The sequence below is a fragment of the Schistocerca serialis genome, chromosome 4 (assembly GCF_023864345.2).
Source record: "Schistocerca serialis cubense isolate TAMUIC-IGC-003099 chromosome 4, iqSchSeri2.2, whole genome shotgun sequence".
NCBI classification, from domain to species: domain Eukaryota; kingdom Metazoa; phylum Arthropoda; class Insecta; order Orthoptera; family Acrididae; genus Schistocerca; species Schistocerca serialis.
This window is the reverse complement of record NC_064641.1, coordinates 56,290,383-56,311,393: the sequence shown is the minus strand read 5'-3', so window position 1 is coordinate 56,311,393 and position 21,011 is coordinate 56,290,383. Positions and strand designations below refer to the sequence as shown.

The 21,011-nt window shown below is 40.4% G+C and overlaps 1 protein-coding gene across 3 annotated transcripts in view; it reads left to right on the top strand.

Moving 5' to 3' along the window:
* The window catches only part of LOC126473596 (phospholipase D1), a 182,442-nt gene that overhangs the window by 66,708 nt on the left and 94,723 nt on the right, over positions 1-21,011 (top strand). For all 3 annotated transcript variants that reach the window (XM_050100744.1, XM_050100743.1, XM_050100745.1), the window contains 2 exons: positions 15,310-15,545; positions 19,117-19,227. In XM_050100744.1, coding sequence (XP_049956701.1) covers positions 15,310-15,545; positions 19,117-19,227 — 347 coding nt within the window. The remainder of the gene's footprint in view (positions 1-15,309; positions 15,546-19,116; positions 19,228-21,011) is intronic.

The following is a 21,011-nucleotide window of genomic DNA, read 5'->3' as shown; positions in this document are numbered from 1 at the left end:
TCACGAATAATTCCATAAGTACCTCTGTACCTCAAGCCTACTAACCACCGACACTACCTCCGTTTCAACAGCTGCCACACAATCCACACCAAGAAGTCCTGTCCATGCAGCCTAGCCATGCTGGCCATCAAATTGAATGCAAAGAAATAGTATAGCTTTTCTCTTTTGAGCTCCACAGCTGATTCTTCTTAATACTAATAAGAACCAGTTTGCTTGAAGAGTGTTCAAAATATTTACAAGTTTCTAACTAATAAGAACCACCACAGCTGTTTTGATACACGTTTATTATTTAATGACCAGTTTTGTTCAAAAGACAATCATCAAATTATGCTGTGAACAGACTTCATAAGAAATCCTCAGAGATGTGGTAATATCATAACTTAAGAATTCTAGTTATTTTACATAATGTCAAGACAGTTTGTCATGTTCCAGAATTTGCCTTTAATCTTACGTGAGATTATTAGACTTCTTAAGTAATGATATTGGTGCAATTCTGTGAGGATTGCTTGTGAAGATTGTTGAAAGAGTAACATAATGATGATCTTTTGAATGAAACTAATTGTGATGTAATAAATTGCATCAGTATAACTTTGGTGGTTCATATTAATATTAACCAGCTTTCGTGAACTGTGCAGGTGGGAACTCTCCCTGCAACACATCCTCCACTTTTGTATACGCCATGGCCTCAACCTTCACTAGTCCCAGTCATCCATCTGCCTCTGTCCGCATCCCTCCTCCCACTTCAGCCTCACGTGTGTGTGTGTGTGTGTGTGTGTGTGTGTGTGTGTGTGTGTTGTGTTGTGTTGTGAGTAGCAATCTATGCTATTTCATATCTTTGTTTAACAAGGAAAAAAGTTATATTTAAACTGCATATAAGCACAATCTCAGTGAACAACTGTTCACTCATCAATATAATTTCCAGCCTTTTCAACATTTTATCGACTTTAGAATAAGAGCACGCACATTCTGGTGTGTTACTAATTTCTCCCTCTGCTGTTCTGCAGATGACAGGATGATTATATCTTCAAAATGATGACCACAATGTACTTTCTTTAGTAGCCCAGACAGATGTAGTATATTACACAGATCACAAGGATACTCTTCTAATCCTTACCTGTAGTTTTTTCCTCTTGTTTGGTGGTTTTGTGTGATGCAATTTCATTGACCAAATTTTCAGTTCAAGTCTTCCTTTAGTCTTATTCACAGGAACTGCTAAAATGTTCAGCAAATAGAATATTTGATTTTTCTCTCCTTTGAGATCCAACAATACTGTTGTTAAGTAGCAATCATAGTTTTAACATTGAACATATGTTGCTTGTTCAGATGTAGGTGAGTGAACTGAGTGAAACATTCTCACATAAACATTGTTAGCAATAGATATCTGTTCGTAATTATTGCTTCAATACAATGCTTCTTGAGTGACAGCTGCAGTTAAAAGTCAATCTGACAGCTATATGCATTTGCAGTCGTGTTGAGTTGAAGGGTTCTCATTGGCAGTTACAGAAGACAATGTGAGTGACAGAGAATGATGTTCCTTCCCAGTCACTACTTTAGCAGCAAGCTCACAGTATTCTTACAAATACACATTTTTAAATATAGATTTTTTTTCCTTAGATGTCTAGCTTTGGAATTACAAATTTTGAAAAATATGACATTACTGGATGGTCATTCAGAAAATAAAGAATATTTGTACACAGCATCTTGTTGCAGCTGATCTTCATTTTCAGTAAAAGCCTTGCCTAACATTAGTGTTGACTGAGCTTTTAGTTAAGATTCTTGGGCTTTCTGTGTTGTACAGAAAGTGCAGAAAATTCAAATAGGTGGATTCACCTGTGTGCTTCTGGTTTCTGTATTTTTGATGCATTTAGATACAAAAATTGTTTTACGTGCTTTTGATAGACTAAAAATGTGGAGAACAAGAAAATTATCTCTAATTGTTCTGCTATATTTTGTCACCAGAGAAAAAACTTCCGAATTCATAATAGTGAATTATGCATAACATACATTGTATTTATTAAAAAACAAAGATGCTGTGACTTACCAAATGAGGAAGTGCTGGTAGATAGACACAATAAAAAACACACAAACATGCACACAAATTTTCAAGCTTGTGCAACCCACGGTTGCTTCATCAGGAAAGAGGAAAGGAGAGGGAAAAACGAAAGGATGTGGGTTTAAAGGGAGAGGATAAGGAGTCATTCCAATCCTGGGAGCAGAAAGACTTACCTTAGGGGGGAAAAGGGACAGGTACACACACACACACACACACACACACACACACGTTGTGAAAGCTTGAAATTTGTGTGTTTTTTATTGTGTCTATCCACCAGTGCTTCCTCGTTTGGTAAGTCACAGCATCCTTATTTTTTAATATATTTTTCCCATGTGGAATGTTTCTTTCTATTATATTCATACATTGTGTTTACTTGGATATTCATGGGCATGCTGCTAGATTTGTTAACAGTAAGTTCGATCAACACTCAAGTATTAAAAAATGCTCTGTGAATTTCAGTGGCAATCCCTAGAGGGAAGAAGACATTCTTTTTGTGAAAATCTATTGATGATGTTTATAGAACTATCATTTGTGGCAGATTCCAGAACAATCTTACTACAACTAACATACATCTTGCATAAGAACTGTGAAGACGAGATAAGAGAAATCGGGGCTCATACAGAATCATATAGACAGTTCCCTGACAGCATTAGCAAGTGGCACAGGAAAGGGGATGACTAATAGTGGTAAAAGGTACCTTCCACCATGCACTGCATGGGACTTGGAGACTAAGCATGTAGATGTAGACAATTGTGTTTTGTTTTCTAAGAGATAGAAGTGGGTAGAAAAGCTTAAAGATCTCATCTGCATTTAAAGTAATTACAACATTATTAGTTTTGAAGAGTAAAGCCCAAAAAATAAGTTAAGAGCAATGAAAGACATTTTTTCTATGTAAAAGAAATTATTGGTACTTCCATTGATATTGAGAGAAAACGTTTTACTGACATTAAACCTGGAGGGTCTCACAAGTAATCATCAAAACAGAAAATGACTTACTCAATGTGGCATGAAACATTCTTGTATAATATAAATAATTTAGGAGTAATGATAACTGAATAGTAGAGGCACAAAAACAAGACAAAACCCTGCTCGCATTCAAATTAATCCTTTTTCAAGCTACAGTTTACACAGACACTTGTACAGTTACATGTAGCACATTATAGCTGTACTGCTATTTGGGTGGGGGGGGGGGGGGGGGGAGTTCAGATTTTTAAAACAATTGCTGTACTTAGGATTGTTGTTTGATATAAGTTTGTTTGCTCTTTTTTGTCAAGTGAGTGAGTGTCTCCTCCATTTTCTAATAGCCTCCTACTACAGTACCAAAATTGGCCATTCTTAATGCATTAGTCGGTATTTCCACATTCACTGTCAATGGCCAGCTCTACTCTGGTCAGATAGCAACATTTAAGTATTTAAAAATAGTGAGCGTATTTCAACTATAAACTTTCACACAGATATATATGCTAAATTTTCAGGGGCACAGATGTGGCAATCAGGATGGCTCCTTTCTATGTCAAGCTTTTCATGGGTCACTTGGAAGGGGTTTTCCCGGGATTCATAAAGCCTTCATCCCCTAGTTTGGTTTATATACATTGATGACATCTTTGCCATATGGGCTCCTGGTGAAGGTGATCTGTTAGAATTCTTGGAATCTCTAAATACATTCTCCAAGTTAAAATTCACATAGTCATATTCTGAATCTCAGGCCATTTCTGTTGATGTTGACCTCATCCTCACTGAGGGTCAGCTATGTACAGTTCTGCTCACATTAAACATACTAACAAATAACATTACTTATATTTTGACAGTTGCTATCCTTTCAATGTCAAACATTCCCACCATAAAAGAGAAAAAGTATTTATTTATTTATTCAAATGCAGACTCTTTACAGCAGTACACGACCATTCTCATCTCACCCTTCAGTGGATGAAATTACCCCATAAGTCTAGTTCAAAAGCAGATTTCCTAGTCCATCAATTCCAAACCTGATACTGCTGATTTCTCCAAAAAACAACTTAGGAGTACACCTCTTGTCACTCAGTATTATCCAAGTCGCGAATGTATTAATTAGCTGCTTTGACAAGGCTATGACTTCCTTAAACCATCACCTGAAATGCAGCATCTTTTTGATCTTTTTGCTTCCATGCTGCATGTCTATCCTCTTGCTGCTCTTTTTCCCCTCCCTTAGGGAACATGTCTTTCTTTGCTCACCTTTTCCTATCCATCCTCCACTTTGATGATTAAGGTTCCTCTTTTTTTTCTTCCTCTCTGTGTGCTCCTGAAGGCTGACCATATGTCTAATGTGTGACTGGGGACTAGGTAACACCCAATTCCCAGCACCGGGTCAACTGGTAGGGTTCACACATACCACATGGTACAGGCCAGTCCCAAGAAGGGGAAATTGCCTGAACTGCTATCTTCCCAAATTGCCCATTGGTACCTCTGTCAGGTTATCAGGAGGTGTGACCTGAGATGTGAACAATCACCTAAGGCAGGAGAGGCTTGCCTCTGAGGGGGTAGGAGCGTGCCATCGGAGACGCTGGCAGTCATGGGGAATTTTCTCGCAATGAGCCAATCATCGTCTTTGCAGTCCATGTCTACCAAACATAAACAGAATGAAGCTCCTGATTCAAAGACCCTTCCAGCTGCACCATAGTTCCTCATGGTTTCATATACTGAAGATGGTCAGTCCTCTGCAACGGTAAATCCATTTCTAATGCAGAAAAGCGTCGATGCAATTGCCGGCCGTGTGAATTCCTGCTTTTGTTTACGCAGTGGCACTTTGCTTTTGGAGACTACTTGCCTCTTAACTTCTCCACAGCTATCCTGTTCGTCTTGAGGCCCATAGAACTTTGAATTCTTCCCATAGTGCTGTTCACACTAGGCTGCTCAATTGTCTGACTGAGGCAGAAATCCAAACATACCTCTCTGATCAGGGCATCATTGCCATCCATCGGGTGATGAAAAAGTAATTGCATCCTTAGTGCCCACACACACACACTCTTCCTCACCTTTGACAGAGTGGTGCTTTCCTCCAAGATCAAAGCAGGCTATGAAGTTATCACAGTCCAACCACACATTCTAAACCCAATGCGCTGCTACCAGCGTCATTGTTTCAACCACACTCAAACGTCTTCTTGTCACCTGTCCAAATATGTAACGTGTGGTAGGGATGTGCATGAGGGCAATTGTCCGCCTCCTCCTCCCCGCTGTGTCAACTGCAATGACAACCATGCTGCCTCCTCTCAAGATTATCCCGTGTATCTCAGTGAGCGGGCTGTTCAGACGATCTGGGTAAAGTTTAACGAATTCGTCGAAGTGAATGGAATTGATTTGAAATTTCGTTAAAGAAGAATAATAAATTTTATCTTTTGCTTTTAAGTTAATTTTCTTTCGTGCGAACTTTGTTGTAGAACCACTCTCTTATTTTCGTGTGGTAATAAAAATTTTTACTTTCTTAAGAATTACGTATATTTAAAGAAAAAATAATATTTACGTGAACTCATATGAACTGGTTAAGAATATTAGGTTGAGAATTGAGTCCTTTAAATCATTCGGCCTTGGCATACACTTTCCAGATGCAGTGGGTTTTTTGTTAAATATTTTTACTGAATTTTATCCCGGCACTAGCCATAGAACACAAGATTACCTCTATTAGCAGAAAATGTTTTAATTATTGCCAAGCCGACATTTATCACTGATCAAACCTACTTCATTACACATTTAAGATATTTTGAAAGAACCAAACTGTTTAAATTTCAATGTTAACTAACATTAGCTATCCGCCTACGAATGCACAAACGTATAATTAATTCAAATTTTATCAGCCACAGGATCACTGAAAAAGAACAACAATTTCTTAATTCACCATTGATTTTTATGCATCTGTTCCCGATTTACGGGTTTGCTATTGTTGGTCGCGGCACAGCCCAGCAACACCGCTAAAAAATGCTGAAAAATTCTTAAAGAAATTTTATAGATGACGTGGGCAAGCTAATTTACATAAATAATTCACACTTTTGATAAACTCTAATATATTTAGATCAAACAACAATACAACTCACATTAATTCGTAACGCATCGTCTAATGGCGGCTAAGTCCAGACAGAGACAAAAGAAGTCTACCCATTCGTAAAAAACTCTTTCACAGTGTCCTACCGCAATGACTTCTGAACAGAGAAGACCAAAGAATACATAATGCATTGTGCTTAAATAGTATTGCTGACTATTAACATTTCTTTGCAAATTGACGATATTATTCTCTTCTGGCAACATATCTCTGCTATCGCAAATACTGGCACATTTTACAATCACATAATAAATACAGAAAAATTCCTATCCTAAATACAGAGAAATATTACAACCAAAAAATATAAGGAGAATAACAAATGTCTTTTACACCACATTCAGTAATATTTTTGTTCAATAATTACGATATATACAACTTGCCCAGAGCGGCGTATATGGTACAAATAAACTCTTGTTCTTTAATAACATGAGTTTGCCAGGGAACGTTACAAAAGGAAAAAGTGCCTTACCCGGTCGTTCGCAAGTTATTGGCTAGTTGCAAACACTGCGTTCTACCATCTGGTGCTTAAGTGCTGTTCTTACTGCATCTCGCTCCATGAAGGACATGGCCACGCAGACATGCGACCTCAAATTCATCACTGAGGTTGTGAAATTGCCCAGTTTCATTGTAGCATCACCATTTCCTCTTCCAGCTGTGCAACAAGCCACCAAACATTCATCTCCTGGGGCGAAGTCACCTGCTACCCGACCAGCAGGCCAGAAAGGACATAAGGAATACTTCCACAAAGACTTCGTATGTCCCTCCCGCCAACAAACATCTGAGGCTTCCTCTGCCAACCGGAAAGGCTTCAAGAAGTCAAGCAAAGGCAATCTGTCCTGGACTCTGCACATCAAAAGAGGGAGAGTGCCGACACCTGTGTAGATCTCATGGAGCAAGATCCTCCAGCGTCTGCACTGTGTAACAGTGAGTCTTTGAAGGCTGGCACTTAGCAACCACCAAGGTGATACCCCTTCCTTTTCTCCCTCCTCCCCTTTCCTCATTATGGCTCTCCTTCATAGGTACATCCATGGTCTTCCATCAAACAAAGAGGATTTACAGCTGCTCTTAGAATCCCAGTGCTTGGTCTCTTCCTTCCAGGAAACAAAATTGCATCCTCATGACCGTTTTGAGCTCTCACATTTCTTTCCTGTTTGTTGTGAACTTTCCTCTGAGTACGACATTCCATCTCATGAGAGAGTCAAGCTTCTCATACGGGATTATATTCATAGTCAACCCATCTCCCTGACTACCCGCCTTCAGGCTGTTGCAGTTCGCCTTTTCCTTTCTCACTTTAACTTTTCCCTTTGTACAGTTTACATCCCTCTGTCATTCAGTGTCACCATGCAGACTTCTCCAATTTATTGGGCAGCTACCTCACCCCTTTCTGCTGCTCTGTGATTTTAATGCACACCATCCCCTTTGGGGTTCTTTCAGAACTTGTCAAAGAGGTGCCCTCTAGGCTGGCCTCAATCAACTCAACCTCTTCTGCCTTAATACTGGAGCACCCATATTTCTTTCCGACTCTTCGCATGCCTATTCCCATTTGGACCTATCCTTCCACAGTACCCAGCTTGCCCATCGTCTTGAGTGATCTGTTCTTTCTGACACCTACTTGAGCAACCATTTCCCATGTGCTATGCATTTGCTGACTCCTACCCCACCTACGATCACTCCCAAATGGCAGGCTTGCTCTCGACTAGAGGCTTTACTCCTCTCTGGCGACTTTCGACAAACAATATTTCCCCAGTTGTGATGACCAGGTGGAATATATTAAGAACATTATCCCTACTGCAGAGTGTTGCATTCCTCACAGTTCGTCTTTACCACGCCATGTCCTGGTCCCTTGGTGGAATGAGGTGTGCCGCAACACATTCGCGCGTGGAGACGTGCTCTCCACATTTTTAACCACCATCCTACAATGGCAAACTGGATTCATTATAAACAGTTGCATGCACAGTGTTGTTGCATTCTTGAGGATAGCAAAAAAGTTATCTGGATTACGTTCACTAGTTCTTTTAACAGCTCCACTCCCTCTCTCGTCCTGTGGGCCAACCTCTGGCGGCTCTCTGGGACCAAGATCCATTTCCCAATTTCTGGCCTGACAATAGCAGACAATGTCAAAGTGGATCCTATTGCTATCTCCAACATCTTGGGCCTCCATTTTGCTGACATTTCGAGCTCCTACCACTATTTTCCTGCCTTCCTCCATCGGAAATGAGCGAAGGAGACTCGGGTGATACCCTTCTCTTCCCAGAATTGTGAGTGCTACAATGTAGCCTTTACTATGAGGGAGCTATATCATACTCTCACTTCATTCCATTCCTCTGCCCCAGGGCCATCCATTGTACACATTCAGATACTGCAGCACCTTTCTCTTGCAGGCAAGCACTTTTTGCTTCATACATACAACTGCATTTGGGCAGAGGTCATAATCCCCACCCACTGTTGTGCATTTGGGCAGAGGGCACGTCTCCCGGACACTGGCATGAAACCACTGTCACATTCATACCTAAGCCCGGTAAGGACAAACACCTTCCTTCTAGGTACTGCCCCATTTCTCTCACCAACTGTGTTTGCAAGGTTTTACTAACCACTGCACAGTGTGGATTTCGAGCGCAGCGTTCTGCAGTTGACCATCTTGCCACTTTATCCACCTGTGTCATGAATGGTTTTCTGTGGAAATCCCAGACTGTTGCCATGTTTTTCGATTTGGAGAAAGCCTAGGACACCTGCTGGAGGACTGGTATTCTCCTTACTCTCTACACGTGTGGCTTGCATGGCTGCCTGCCCCATTTCCTTCAGGAATTTTTAAAAGACTGAGTTTTCAAGGTATGTGTGGATTCTACATTGTTGGACACCTTTATCCAGGAAAACCGTGTGCCTCTGGGTTCCATCCTGAGCGTTGTCCTCTTTGGTATCACCATTAACGCTATAATGACCTGTCTACCACTGGGCATCTCCGGCTCCCTTTTTGTTCACGATTTGTCTATGGACCTGTCTCATTGAGCAGTATATTCAGCAATGTCTCGATTGTCTTTACTACGGAGCATCGACAATAGCTTAAGTTTTTCCACTGAGGAAGCCGTGTGTGTGAATTTCTGATTGCGCAATTGATTTCTTCCACCATCTTTACATCTTGAGCCTGTTGCTCTTCCATTCATTGATACTATGAAATTCCTGCGGCTCATGCTCGATAGAGAACTTTCTTGGTCCACTCACGTGTCTTACCTGACAGCTTGCTGTATGTGGTCCCTCAGAGTCCTAAGTGTCCTCAGTGGTACTTCCTGGGGAGCAGATCACACCACCCTCCTCCATTTGTACTGGTCTCTTGCTCGTTCGAAACTAGACTATGGGTGTTTCGTTTGTGCATCTGCACATCCATCCCTCTTTCACCGTCTTAATACTATCCACCATCGTGGCATCCGTTTGGCCACTGGCACCTTTCACACTAGCCCGGTTAAGAGTCTGTATGCAGAAGCTACCGAACTACCGCTGTGCCACCACCGTGACTTTCTCCTTGGCAGATATGCGTACTGTTTGTCTGCCATGCGTGGCCACCCATCCTATACCTCCTTATTTGATGACTCCTTTGATCACCAGTATGGGGCGTGTCCCTCTTCTCTGTTACCTCCTGGAGTTCGCTTTCAGCTCTTGCTCTTGCAGCTTAACTTCACGCTACCTGCCACTTTCCCAGTGGGTGTGGACCCTTCACCACCTTGGCTTCTTGCAGCAGCCCGTGTTCTCTTTGGCCTTGATTCACTTCCTAAGGACACTATTCCAGCATTGCTCTATCACCGTCAGTTTCACGACCTTTGCACGGGACTTCACGATAGTACCTTTGTGTACACTGATGGCTCTCAGACTGACCTTGATGTCAAGTGTGCCATCATTGGCACCAATGTTTTTCAGTATCGGCTTCCAAAACACTGTTCAGTATTTACAGCAGAGTTTTTCGCCCTGTATCGTGCCACGCAGTACATCCGGCGACACAGGCTTTTCAATTGCGTCATCTGCTCCAACTCTCTAAGTGCCCTTTAAAGCCTCTGTGTGCTGTATACCATCCATCCCTTAGTACAACAGGTCCAGGAAAGCTGTCACTTGCTCACTCTTTATGGAGCCACTGTGATGTTTATGTGGGTTCCTGGTCATGTTGCTGTGATAGGAAATGAGGCTGCTGATACTGTTGCCAAGGCTGCAGTCCTTGTACTTCAGCTCACTAGCTCTTACATTCCCTCTGATGATCTCTGTGTTGCCATCTGTCAATTGGTGGTGTCCCTTGGCATCACCACTGGTCCTCCCTTCACCGGAACAAGCTCTGGGTTATTAAGCCTCTCCCAGTAGCTTGGACGACCTCCTCTCGGCTCTTTCGCTGTGAGGAGATTATTTTGGCTAGGTTGCACATCCGGCACTGTGGTTTTAGGCATCGGCATTTGTTAAGTGTAGCAGTATGACAAAGGCCATTTAATGTTTAGTTCAGGACTTCATTTCTCCATGACAGGGCTTCCCAATCTGTGGTCCGCGCACCCCTTAAGGGTCCACCGGCTGATTCTAGGGGGACCGCGGCCACTTTCCACCAAATCGTGCAAATTAATGAGAAAAATTATTGAATAAAAATGTGAAAATCAAATTCATCAAAATTTTTTTTTGTGTGTGTGTGTGTGTGTGTGTGTGTGTGTGTGTGTGTGTGTGTGTGTGTGAGCAACATGTGCACTTTTACTTCAAGTCGTATCCCCAAGCAGCCTTTGCGGTTCCTAAGTGAGAACATATACACAGTTTAGTGCCGGAGAATACGGCTTCTCTGATCGACAGTTTAGCAACAATACGGGGGTCGTTTCTGCACCGGCTCATGGCACTAGATGTGCTGAAACCTTTTACGCATGTGCGGAGCGAGCTTTGTCGACCAATCACAGCTCTCGCTGGCATGTATGCGGCCCCAGGCATCATTAAATGTCAAACTTACTTTGTCAGTGCACTACCTATTTCATAAGTCGATTTTTGACCAGTTTATTACTTCTAACATAGATCGGTGGCCGAAGTCAGGATCATTGAAGAAGGGTGCAGTTTCTCCATCGCCTTCACAACAGGGGAAGTTTCCAGTTGAAATGAATGAGGAGGGAGGACGAGCAAAGGAAGACTTTACATACATTTGAACATTTTTCTTCAGATTTCACGAAAAACCACACACACACACACACGCACGCACACGACTGTTACGTAATATGGGTTCTCCTTACACAACAGTAGCCAAATAGTGGAAGTGAACAGACCATACGCGGCAGCTTGTCAACAGCGAACAGTTTGGGCGTGAATTGATTGCTCTTGGAGGAAGACAGCTCCATCATATGAAATTTCAATTACCAAGTAACTTTAATCAGGCTATAGTGTGTTGAACAAAGGGAGTAAATCCACTAGTAAGTGTCTGGATACAGTGGGAATTCAAATTGGATCGTTAATTTCAAGTTGTTTTGATTCATCTCTAAACCAAAGACTATTGATACTTCGGGGGGTGGGGGGGTTCATTGGGAACATGGCACTTGCATTAAGAAGCTTTCAGTTCCCATGGGTTTTGCTCTGAAATATAAAGTTACTGTGCTCTTGACTGACTAGGGGTCCGCCATCGATTTTCGACTGAAGAAGGGGTCCGCCAGCTGAAAAGGTTGCGAAGCCCTGCTCTATGACATATTTTACAGACCTTTTGCCTTGTCCCTGCTTTCACCTGTCTTCTCTTCCGTCACTTGGGATTAACTTATAGTCGTTGTTAACTCCTCTCTCTTTGTCTTCGTGTTCTACAGTTCTGACGTGGTTGCATATGACCCTAGTTGTTTCTGTGCTTTAAAACAAAACAAAACAACAATGGCAAAATATATGCTATTAAAGGGAGAGCCACTTGCGAAGCAACTTGTGTATCAACTGTTACATGGACACTGACCTGCCTTTTAAATTGGCGTGACTACCATCAAGTTACCAGTTAGGATGAATGGGCATAGGCAGAGGATTTATACTGGCAGTACACATTATCATATTGCAGAACATTCTCTACAGCATGACAGTTATAGTCTTGGTGCCTGTTTCACCATCGTGCTATCTTCAGTTATTCCCCCGGACACCAGTTCCTCAGAACTCAGCAGATGGTTACTGGTATTAAAATGTGTTCTTGGTTCTCACCACCCACCTGGCCTTAATTTTTTTGTCTCGGTGTTTCTCCTCAGTAACAATTCCTATTCACATTCCTCCCACTTCTGCCGGATAAAATGCACTTAGCTTTCCATTCTTACTAACTCGTGCATAATGTTTCTTGTGTGTAATCTATGTGTTTCATATTACCCTATCTTCCATATTTATGCTCTCAGGTTTTCAAACCTCGTCTGGTAAATCTCTTGATGCATGGTTCTGGGTGACTTTTCCAAACTTTCCCAGTCCTACTTCTCACCAGTCTTTTTCCTTCACCACTCTTCCTTTCCTTGAACCAATCTGCCAGAAGGAGGAGCCATTGGTTCCAAAAGCTTGCAAATTTCAGTATCTTTGTGTGTGTGTGTGTGTGTGTGTGTGTGTGTGTGTGTGTGTGTGTGTTCTCCTGCTTCTGTTGCTGCTCGGTGAGTAGATTTTTTTCTCAGCTTCAGGGTGCACAAAATAAGCATCAAAATGAATTTAAATAAATTAAATGAATAGAATTATTGTACTGTGCAATTTGCTTTATAAAGAGCATGTTGCTATGACTGTGATCCATATGTGACACCACCAGATAGAAGAGAGTCATAAGTAATGCCAAGCAGCTACTGCACCATACACTGTGATCACAGTATGGGATGACCACTACTATCTTGCCTTTGTGACCATGATGAACCATAAAGTTTTGTCGAGTATTGGGTGTGGACTTGTCTGCACTGATGGTGCCACACAGTCTGCTGCAATTTGGTCTGGAAGCTTGCATTCATTGACATGTTCCATTGCTTAAAAACCACAAATATTTCAGATAGTAATGGACATGTGAACAATAGCTCTACCATGCTGGGTGACACACTGTAGTACTTTTGTGTAACTTCCAATTCAGTTTGTCCTTCACCGAGCGAGGTGGCGCAGTGGTTAGACACTGGACTCGCATTCGGGAGGACGACAGTTCAATCCCGCGTCCGGCAGTCCTGATTTAGGTTTTCCATGATTTCCCTAAATCGCTCCAGGCAAATGCCGGGATGGTTCCTTTCAAAGGGCATGGCCGACCTCCTTCCCCGACCTTCCATAATCCGATGAGACCGATGACCTCGCTGTCTGGTCACCTTCCCCAAAACGACCAACCAACCAACCAGTTTGTCCTTCAGATGTTGCGACACACCTAATAGACTAATGTTGTGATTGCAAAAGGTGCCTTGTGCTATTAAGTGATGTATCAGGCAAACACAATATTTTTGGTGGACAATTAAGAAAAATGTGTGATAACAGATCCTTCATATTGAGGGCAACATGAACAGCAACTGCTACTCTGGGAGTTTCTTAGACTCAGTTATTGCTCATCCTTGAGGCATATCTGCACAGCATATATCAACAGCACAGTCCCCGTTCACATGTGGCAAAAATTGTGAACACTTTCTTTGATGAACAGTAGGTATCACTGCTTCCCGAACCTACACTTTTGTCCATCGTGTCACCCATCAAACATGTCTGGGCTAAGATTACTCACTGATTTGTTCGTGGTAGTCCTTCGCCAAGCACTTGCAGTGTACTCTCATAAGTGATGTGGTGGGAGATCCCTAGGATTAGTTCAGTTTCATGCCATAACATTTAATGAAGGTTATATTACATGGAGGCTTGGTACCAAACTTAATTCTCAAAATCAAAGTATTTAGGTTTGTGCAATACTAATCATTTGTATATTGCCATCATGAGGACCACCTTTTAAAACTTTACATAAACAAAAGAAAAACATTTTTTATTGTTTCTCAAAATATTCTCCTTCAAGATTTATAAATTATTGCATGCATTTGAACCAATTTTGGAAATATTTTTTCAACTCAAATTCTATACCCTTAAAAATATGATTTTGGAAGGATTCAACAGCTGCTTGGGATGATGAAAATCGTTGTCCACACATTTTTTGTTCGATATAAGGGAACAAAAGTAAGTTTTTTTGTATGACAATTCAGGTCAATAAGGGCATACCACATTAATTCAGTGTTTTCCTCCATGAAAGAGGCAGTTGTGCTGTTTTGACAGTGTGCACTGTCACAATGCTGAATGATGTAAAATTTTAAATTGTTTCTTCATATTCCTTTGTTTAGTTAACATTTAGCATTAACTGTTCTTCCGTCCTGTAAAGCAATAGGGAAAAATACCCATTGTAATCAAAATAACAGTTGATCTTCAATGGACCACTTTCATTAGTTTCAGTTCATCTTGGAACACCCAGGCAGTTGTTTGCTTTTTAGTTTCCAGTTTGTGCAAATTATCCAAGTTTCATGCCCTATTACAAAGTTGGAAATGAATTTTCCATTTCCTCAGTTAAATCCTTTGCTTATACCAATTGATATGAGCCTGGTTTTGAGCTTCAGCCAAACTGTATGGAATCCATTGCGAAAAGATCTTTTTGACAACTTTAAATATTCAGCGAAATTTAATGTACTGCCTAAGAATGACTATATATCATGGTAAGCACACACTGATCCTTGTCAGTTATAAGGCACTTGGGATTCACGTTTTTTTGGAACAAAACTGAATTCAATTGACCTTCATAAAATTCATCACTGATTGAAGTGTGATCACAACAAAAGTCTTCAAACCAATTGCAAACAGTCTTTTCTGAAGGAGATTGATTACCAAATGTCAATAATGTAATTAGAAGCATTGTTGGTGAGCTAGGCCTTTATGAAAATTTTGGAAAATTACTAAGTGAAAGCATTCAAGTGAAATTTTGATTTTTTTCACTATGCTGTATCTTTTAACTCTTGCTGTAAACAAACTACTTGGCAAATTTCTGTCCTGTCACTGGCTTAACAATAACAAATATTAAAACAATAGTAATGTCACTTGTTAGTACTGATGTTTGCAAAAACTTAAATGTTATTCCTCAGATAGTGTAAAGTTCATTTCGCAGTTTAAACATTTCTCATCTTGATCAAGGTCTTCCAGTGCCCTTTAGTGTAATCTTACCTGCACATTGCTCTATTCAGTACATAAAGTGTGTTTGCGGTTGCAGCACGTGACTTCACCATGAAGAATCGTTTCAACTCATTTGCTCCAATACGCTCCACCACCAGCGTCTCTTGGTTTGTCGATGGATGTTCCTACATGAGTGCAGTGGCGGATGCCTTAGAAGCAGCAAAAGAAGAAATTTTCATTGCAGACTGGTGGCTTAGTCCCGAAATTCACATGAAAAGGCCTGCAATAGCAGGAGACACATGGAGGTTGGATAAAATACTAACAAGGAAAGCTGTGAGTGTTATTTTGTCTCTCTTTAAAGTTGAATTATATTAACTATTATGTTAATGCACACAAACAAAAATTAACATTGTAATAGTATCAGTAAAGGTTCCAGTCCTGTGGTAACACAAATAGAGTACAAAGGATGTTAAAAATGTGTGGTGTCCTTATAGGTCTGTTTAGCAGGAAACTCTGAAGAATCCAGAATTGTCAAATCTATTTTAGTTTGTGCTGATTTCATAAACCATTCTACATGGAAGGTGGAATAGTTCCTTCAATGTAACAACACTCTTCTTTGCCAGAATTGTGTAGCTTTCTGTCTCTTATAACCGACCTTCCATTAGCGTTAAATCCCAGTGACGAAAAGTAGATATAGAACCTGCAACTTACAATACTTCTATTCACGACTGCTGTGGTCTTGTTGGTTGTCTTCTGCCTTTCATCTAGCAGCTGAATCCCAGTACAACATTATTACACATGACATATTGGTCTCGGTAATAAAACGTCAGACTGCAATTACTATCTCTGCTCAATATATTGAGCGAGATGACACTAGATCATATTCAGGAGGATCAGTGTTTAAATCTCTGTAACTGCTTTATACAAATGCCAGAATGATTTGTTTTGAAAAGAACATAGCCTGTTTCCTTCACTATGTTTGCCCAATGCGAGTTTATGCGCTCTCTCTCTCTCTCTCTCTCTAATGAACTTGTCATGAAGGGAACAGTAAGCCCTAACCCCTTTCATTCTTTTAGAATCCTTACATTTGACTGGTATCTGTGTGAGATACTAGTCCTTCAGCATTACTATTCTCAACCAAAGAAACTCCTCTGATTTGTTTTTGACAGCAGCGAAAATAAAGTTTCCCTGACAAAACTGGTTAAAAGCATCCTAATGAATTTTTGGAAGATATGTAATGGAGAAGAGTGAAACTAAATACACTGTATTTATATGCATTTCCACTTTTGAGAGTATTTTTTGACTTGTTGCTTTTTTTGTTGATAGCCCATAGGATTTTCTCAGTTCTGCCTTTTTCTGTTTCAATTTCAGTTATTTAATTTTTAGTTTTCCACGCCTGAATATGTAAAAACGGAACCCTTGTATGATTGCATTGTTGTCTGTCTGTCTAACTGTTAAGAACCCTTTTTCTGAGGAATGGGTAGATATATCACATTCATATAGGTGATCTAAATGATTAATGGAAAATCTCATATAAGATGTGAAACAAATACTAACAAAGAGATAGAGGGGCTGGCCAGTACTTACCTCAGCTCAGTACAGCCGATAGATACACATAAAACAGAACTGAAAATTTACATTCCTAGCTTTCGGAACTTTGTTCCTTCATCAGGGAGGAGAGAGGGGAAAAAAGGGAAGAAGGGAAAGTGGATTCAGTTACTCACAACCCAGGTTATGAAGCAACAGGGAAAGGTAAACAGGGAGGGTAGCAAGGATGGAGGCATGGTTGTCAGAGGGAAGCCAAAAAGTGAAACTAAATACACTGTATTTATATGCATTTCCACTTTTGAGAGTCTTTTTTGACTTATTGCTTTTTTTGTTGATAGCCCATAGGATTTTCTCAGTTCTGCCTTTTTCTGCTTCCCTCTGACAACCATGCCTCCATCCTTGCTACCCTCCCTGTTTACCTTTCCCTGTTGCTTCATAACCTGGGTTGTGAGTAACTGAATCCACTTTCCCTTCTTCCCTTTTTTCCCCTCTCTCCTCCCTCATGAAGGAACAAAGTTCCGAAAGCTAGGAATGTAAATTTTCAGTTCTGTTTTATGTGTATCTATCGGCTGTACTGAGCTGAGGTAAGTACTGGCCAGCCCCTCTATCTCTTTGTTAGTATTTATATCACATTCATATTCATTCACACATTAGGCTCTATGGTCCCTTGGTGGTGTAAAAATTTTAAGCTTCTAAGTCAAGGGGCAGGAAAGGGAAGCAGTGGTTGGGAAGAGAGTGAGACAGGGTTGTAGCCTATCCCCAATGTTATTCAATCTGTATACTGAGCAAGCAGTAAAGGAAACAAAAGAAAAATTTGGAGTAGGTATTAAAATCCATGGAGAAGAAATAAAAACTTTAAGGTTCGCCGATGACATTGTATTTCTGTCAGAGACAGCAAAGCACCTGGAAGAGCAGCTGAACAGAATGGACAGTGTCTTAAAAGGAGGATATAAGATGAACATCAACAAAAGCAAAACAAGGATAATGGACTGTAGTCGAATTAAATCAGGTGATGCTGCGGGAATTAGATTAGGAAATGAGACACTTAAAATAGTAAATGAGTTTTGCTATTTGGGGAGCAAAATAATTGAGGATGGTCGAAGTAGAGAGGATATAAAATGTAGACTGGCAATGGCAAGGAAAGCGTTTCTGAAGAAGAGAAAGTTGTTAACATCGAGTATAGATTTAAGTGTCAGGAAGTCGTTTCTGAAAGTATTTGTATGGAGTGTAGCCATGTATGGAAGTGAAACATGGATAATAAATAGTTTGGAGAAGAAGAGAATAGAAGCTTTTGAAATGTGGTGCTACAGAAGAATGCTGAAGATTAAATGGGTAGATCACATAACTAATGAGGAAGTATTGAATATAATTGGGGAGAAGAGGAGTTTGTGGCACAACTTGACAAGAAGAAGGGACCGGTTGGTAGGGCATGTTCTGAGGCATCAAGGGATCACAAATTTAGCATTGTAGGGCAGCGTGGAGGGTAAAAATCATAGAGGGAGACCAAGAGATGAATACACTAAGCAGATTCAGAAGGATGTAGGTTGCAGTAAGTACTGGGAGATCAAGAAGCTTGCACAGGATAGAGTAGCATGGAGAGCTGCATCAAACCAGTCTCAGGACTGAAGACCACAACAACAAGAAGTCACTTCAATCAAAAAGTACAGCCATTTATGCCACATATTTTGATACTGAAAAACTTGCTCATCAAAACCTGTAGGGTACTTCTTGTTGACCTAGAATCATGAAATTTGGCAAGAAGCAAGGTTTCGCAGTACAAGTAAAGTAAAAAGTGTGAAACTTGTTAAATTGTAGTTATATCATACAAAAATGTGTATATTGCCATTTGAACATGAACATGAAATACAAAAATGTAAGTTGTTGCCATGTTTAAGTAAATAAATAAAAAATGTTTTATTAAATTTCCTCTCTCTACATATATAAACTGAATTCCCCTGCTTGCTTCTTTTTGTGTGTCCAAGCTGCTCTGAGAAACTACTGTAGAGATTTTGATTCAGTCTTGGAACTCATAGGACCAATATCTCGTCAGTATCAATATTGATTGACAACAGGCAAAAATCAATGAGATTCTCAGATTCTCAATTCCAAGGATGGTTGAAAAATATATATCCTCTCCTGTCCCCCCACCCCTTTTTGGGTAAATTTCTGCATGTGCCTTGTTACACCATTATGTGTTACTCGTCACTAATTGTTAGATTTCAGTAAATGTCCCCATTATTAATATCTTGGTTACTTACTGGCACATAATTGATAACTATTTCTGCACTGTAAGGGTACCTTCTTTAAGAATTTCACATCAAGTGTATGTTTAATTAATAAATACCTTCTTTTGCAGGAAAATGGTGTCAAAGTATTTGTTATGCTTTACAAAGAAGTGGAGCTTGCACTAGGTATAAATAGCTACTACAGTAAACGGAAGTTAACATCTTGCAACCCTAATATAAAGGTACACTACATCAAAAAATATTTATTTTTTATTTCTTTCTACTCTTCTGCTGCTGCTGACACTGCTGCTAAAAAAAGTAAATTAACCCGTTTCTTACAACACCAAAGCTGATGGTGCAGGACTACATTGTTTAAGCTTTTTCTTGAGCCCAGGTTCCTTTTTCCAAGATAATTGCACACGTTTGTGATAGTAAATAATTTTCTTGAGCATCTCTCTCTGGAGTCTACTGACAATTCATGCATAGCTCTTGTACTGTTAAACAACCTATGATGCTTCCCACGCTTTTTTAAAAGTTCTCGCTCTCTCTTTAACTGATATTATTTGCTGCTGACTCCAAATGGGGAAACAATACTCAGTAATTATCAGGAGAAGAGTTATGGAAGTCCTCTAGTCTAAAACTGACTTGTCATTATGTGGACAAGAGTTAACCATCTGAGCCAATTAATTTCATGTATTCAAGCAACTCAACCAAAACAGCAGATGAAATGCAAACACTCATGTACCAGGAATAATAAACTTTTATTAACGTAGGCAGAACACAGAAGATCCCCTGCAAGCACTTCAGACTAGTTTTCTGCATTAGATTAGCACGCGTAGAGATCTGCTTGTTGACAAGGAAGTTCTTGTACTGTCACTTTCACAGAATGTCTCAAGGAACACACACAACAAATCAACTGCCAGTGATGAACAACAGCACCTCTGTCAGCTGGTACACAAACTATTTGACAGCTGTGAAACATGAACACAGTAGTCAGCAATCTTGATTACTATGTCAGCCCTATCCAAAGCATTGTGCAGGAAAGTGCACTCAACCTCAAAAGTGTGCTCTTCTTTCAGCTAATGAGTCTGCTTTAAATGATTACACTTGAACCATAAAACCAGTCTCAGCCTCAAGCAAGAGTGTTGGTGGCACTTTTGGGAACATATACGCAGTATTCACTCTGTAATTTGAGTCTATAGTAGTCTTACTATTTAATAGGACATCCACAGTTTGTGCTCACCTTATTGATATGGGTGTATACATGGAGATGGTAAACAAATCCACCACAGTGGTAAAAAAAATACTTTATTGACCAAAGTCTTGCACAACAGAAATTGCTATGCACTGCCACGATTTTGGGGCCTTAGTCCCATCATCAGGTGTATCTGAAATCTAACACTAGGAGGACATCATGTTAATGCCCTAACTACTGATAGGCAAATGTCTACTGTAGATGGATCGTCAGACATCCCAAATTGTGGCTGCAAAGAGCTCCAACATTCTGTCTGGTTGCTATAGCTGCACAGGCTACACAGCCACACTGTATCAGCATTTGACTGTATGCATCCCCAGTGGCAATTTCGGGACAACAGAAATTTTCCCAGGCTGTGATTGAAAATTGGAGCTGTTTGTAGTCACAATTTGGGATGTTGTTTGATGGTCCTCCTATGGTAGATGGTTGTCTATTAGTTGTTAGGGCATTGTCACGACGTCCTACTACTGCTAGATTTCAGATACACTTGATGATGGGCTAATACCCCAAATGGGCTAAGACCCCAAAACCATGATAGCATGAAGTTAGAAATTGTTTATTGTCACTTGCTCTGGTGGGTACATCAAATCACAGAGAAATGAGCACAAGTTCCTAAAAATCCTCAATAGACAGTTCACGAAGTGAACAAAGCACTAACAAGTCCAGCACAAAGCGAAGTCAGCATAGCAACACCACATTTCTAAATCAGCACCCACTCGAGAACAGGCACAGAGTCAACTCGGCTTTGCAATGGCGCAACATGAATAGCTA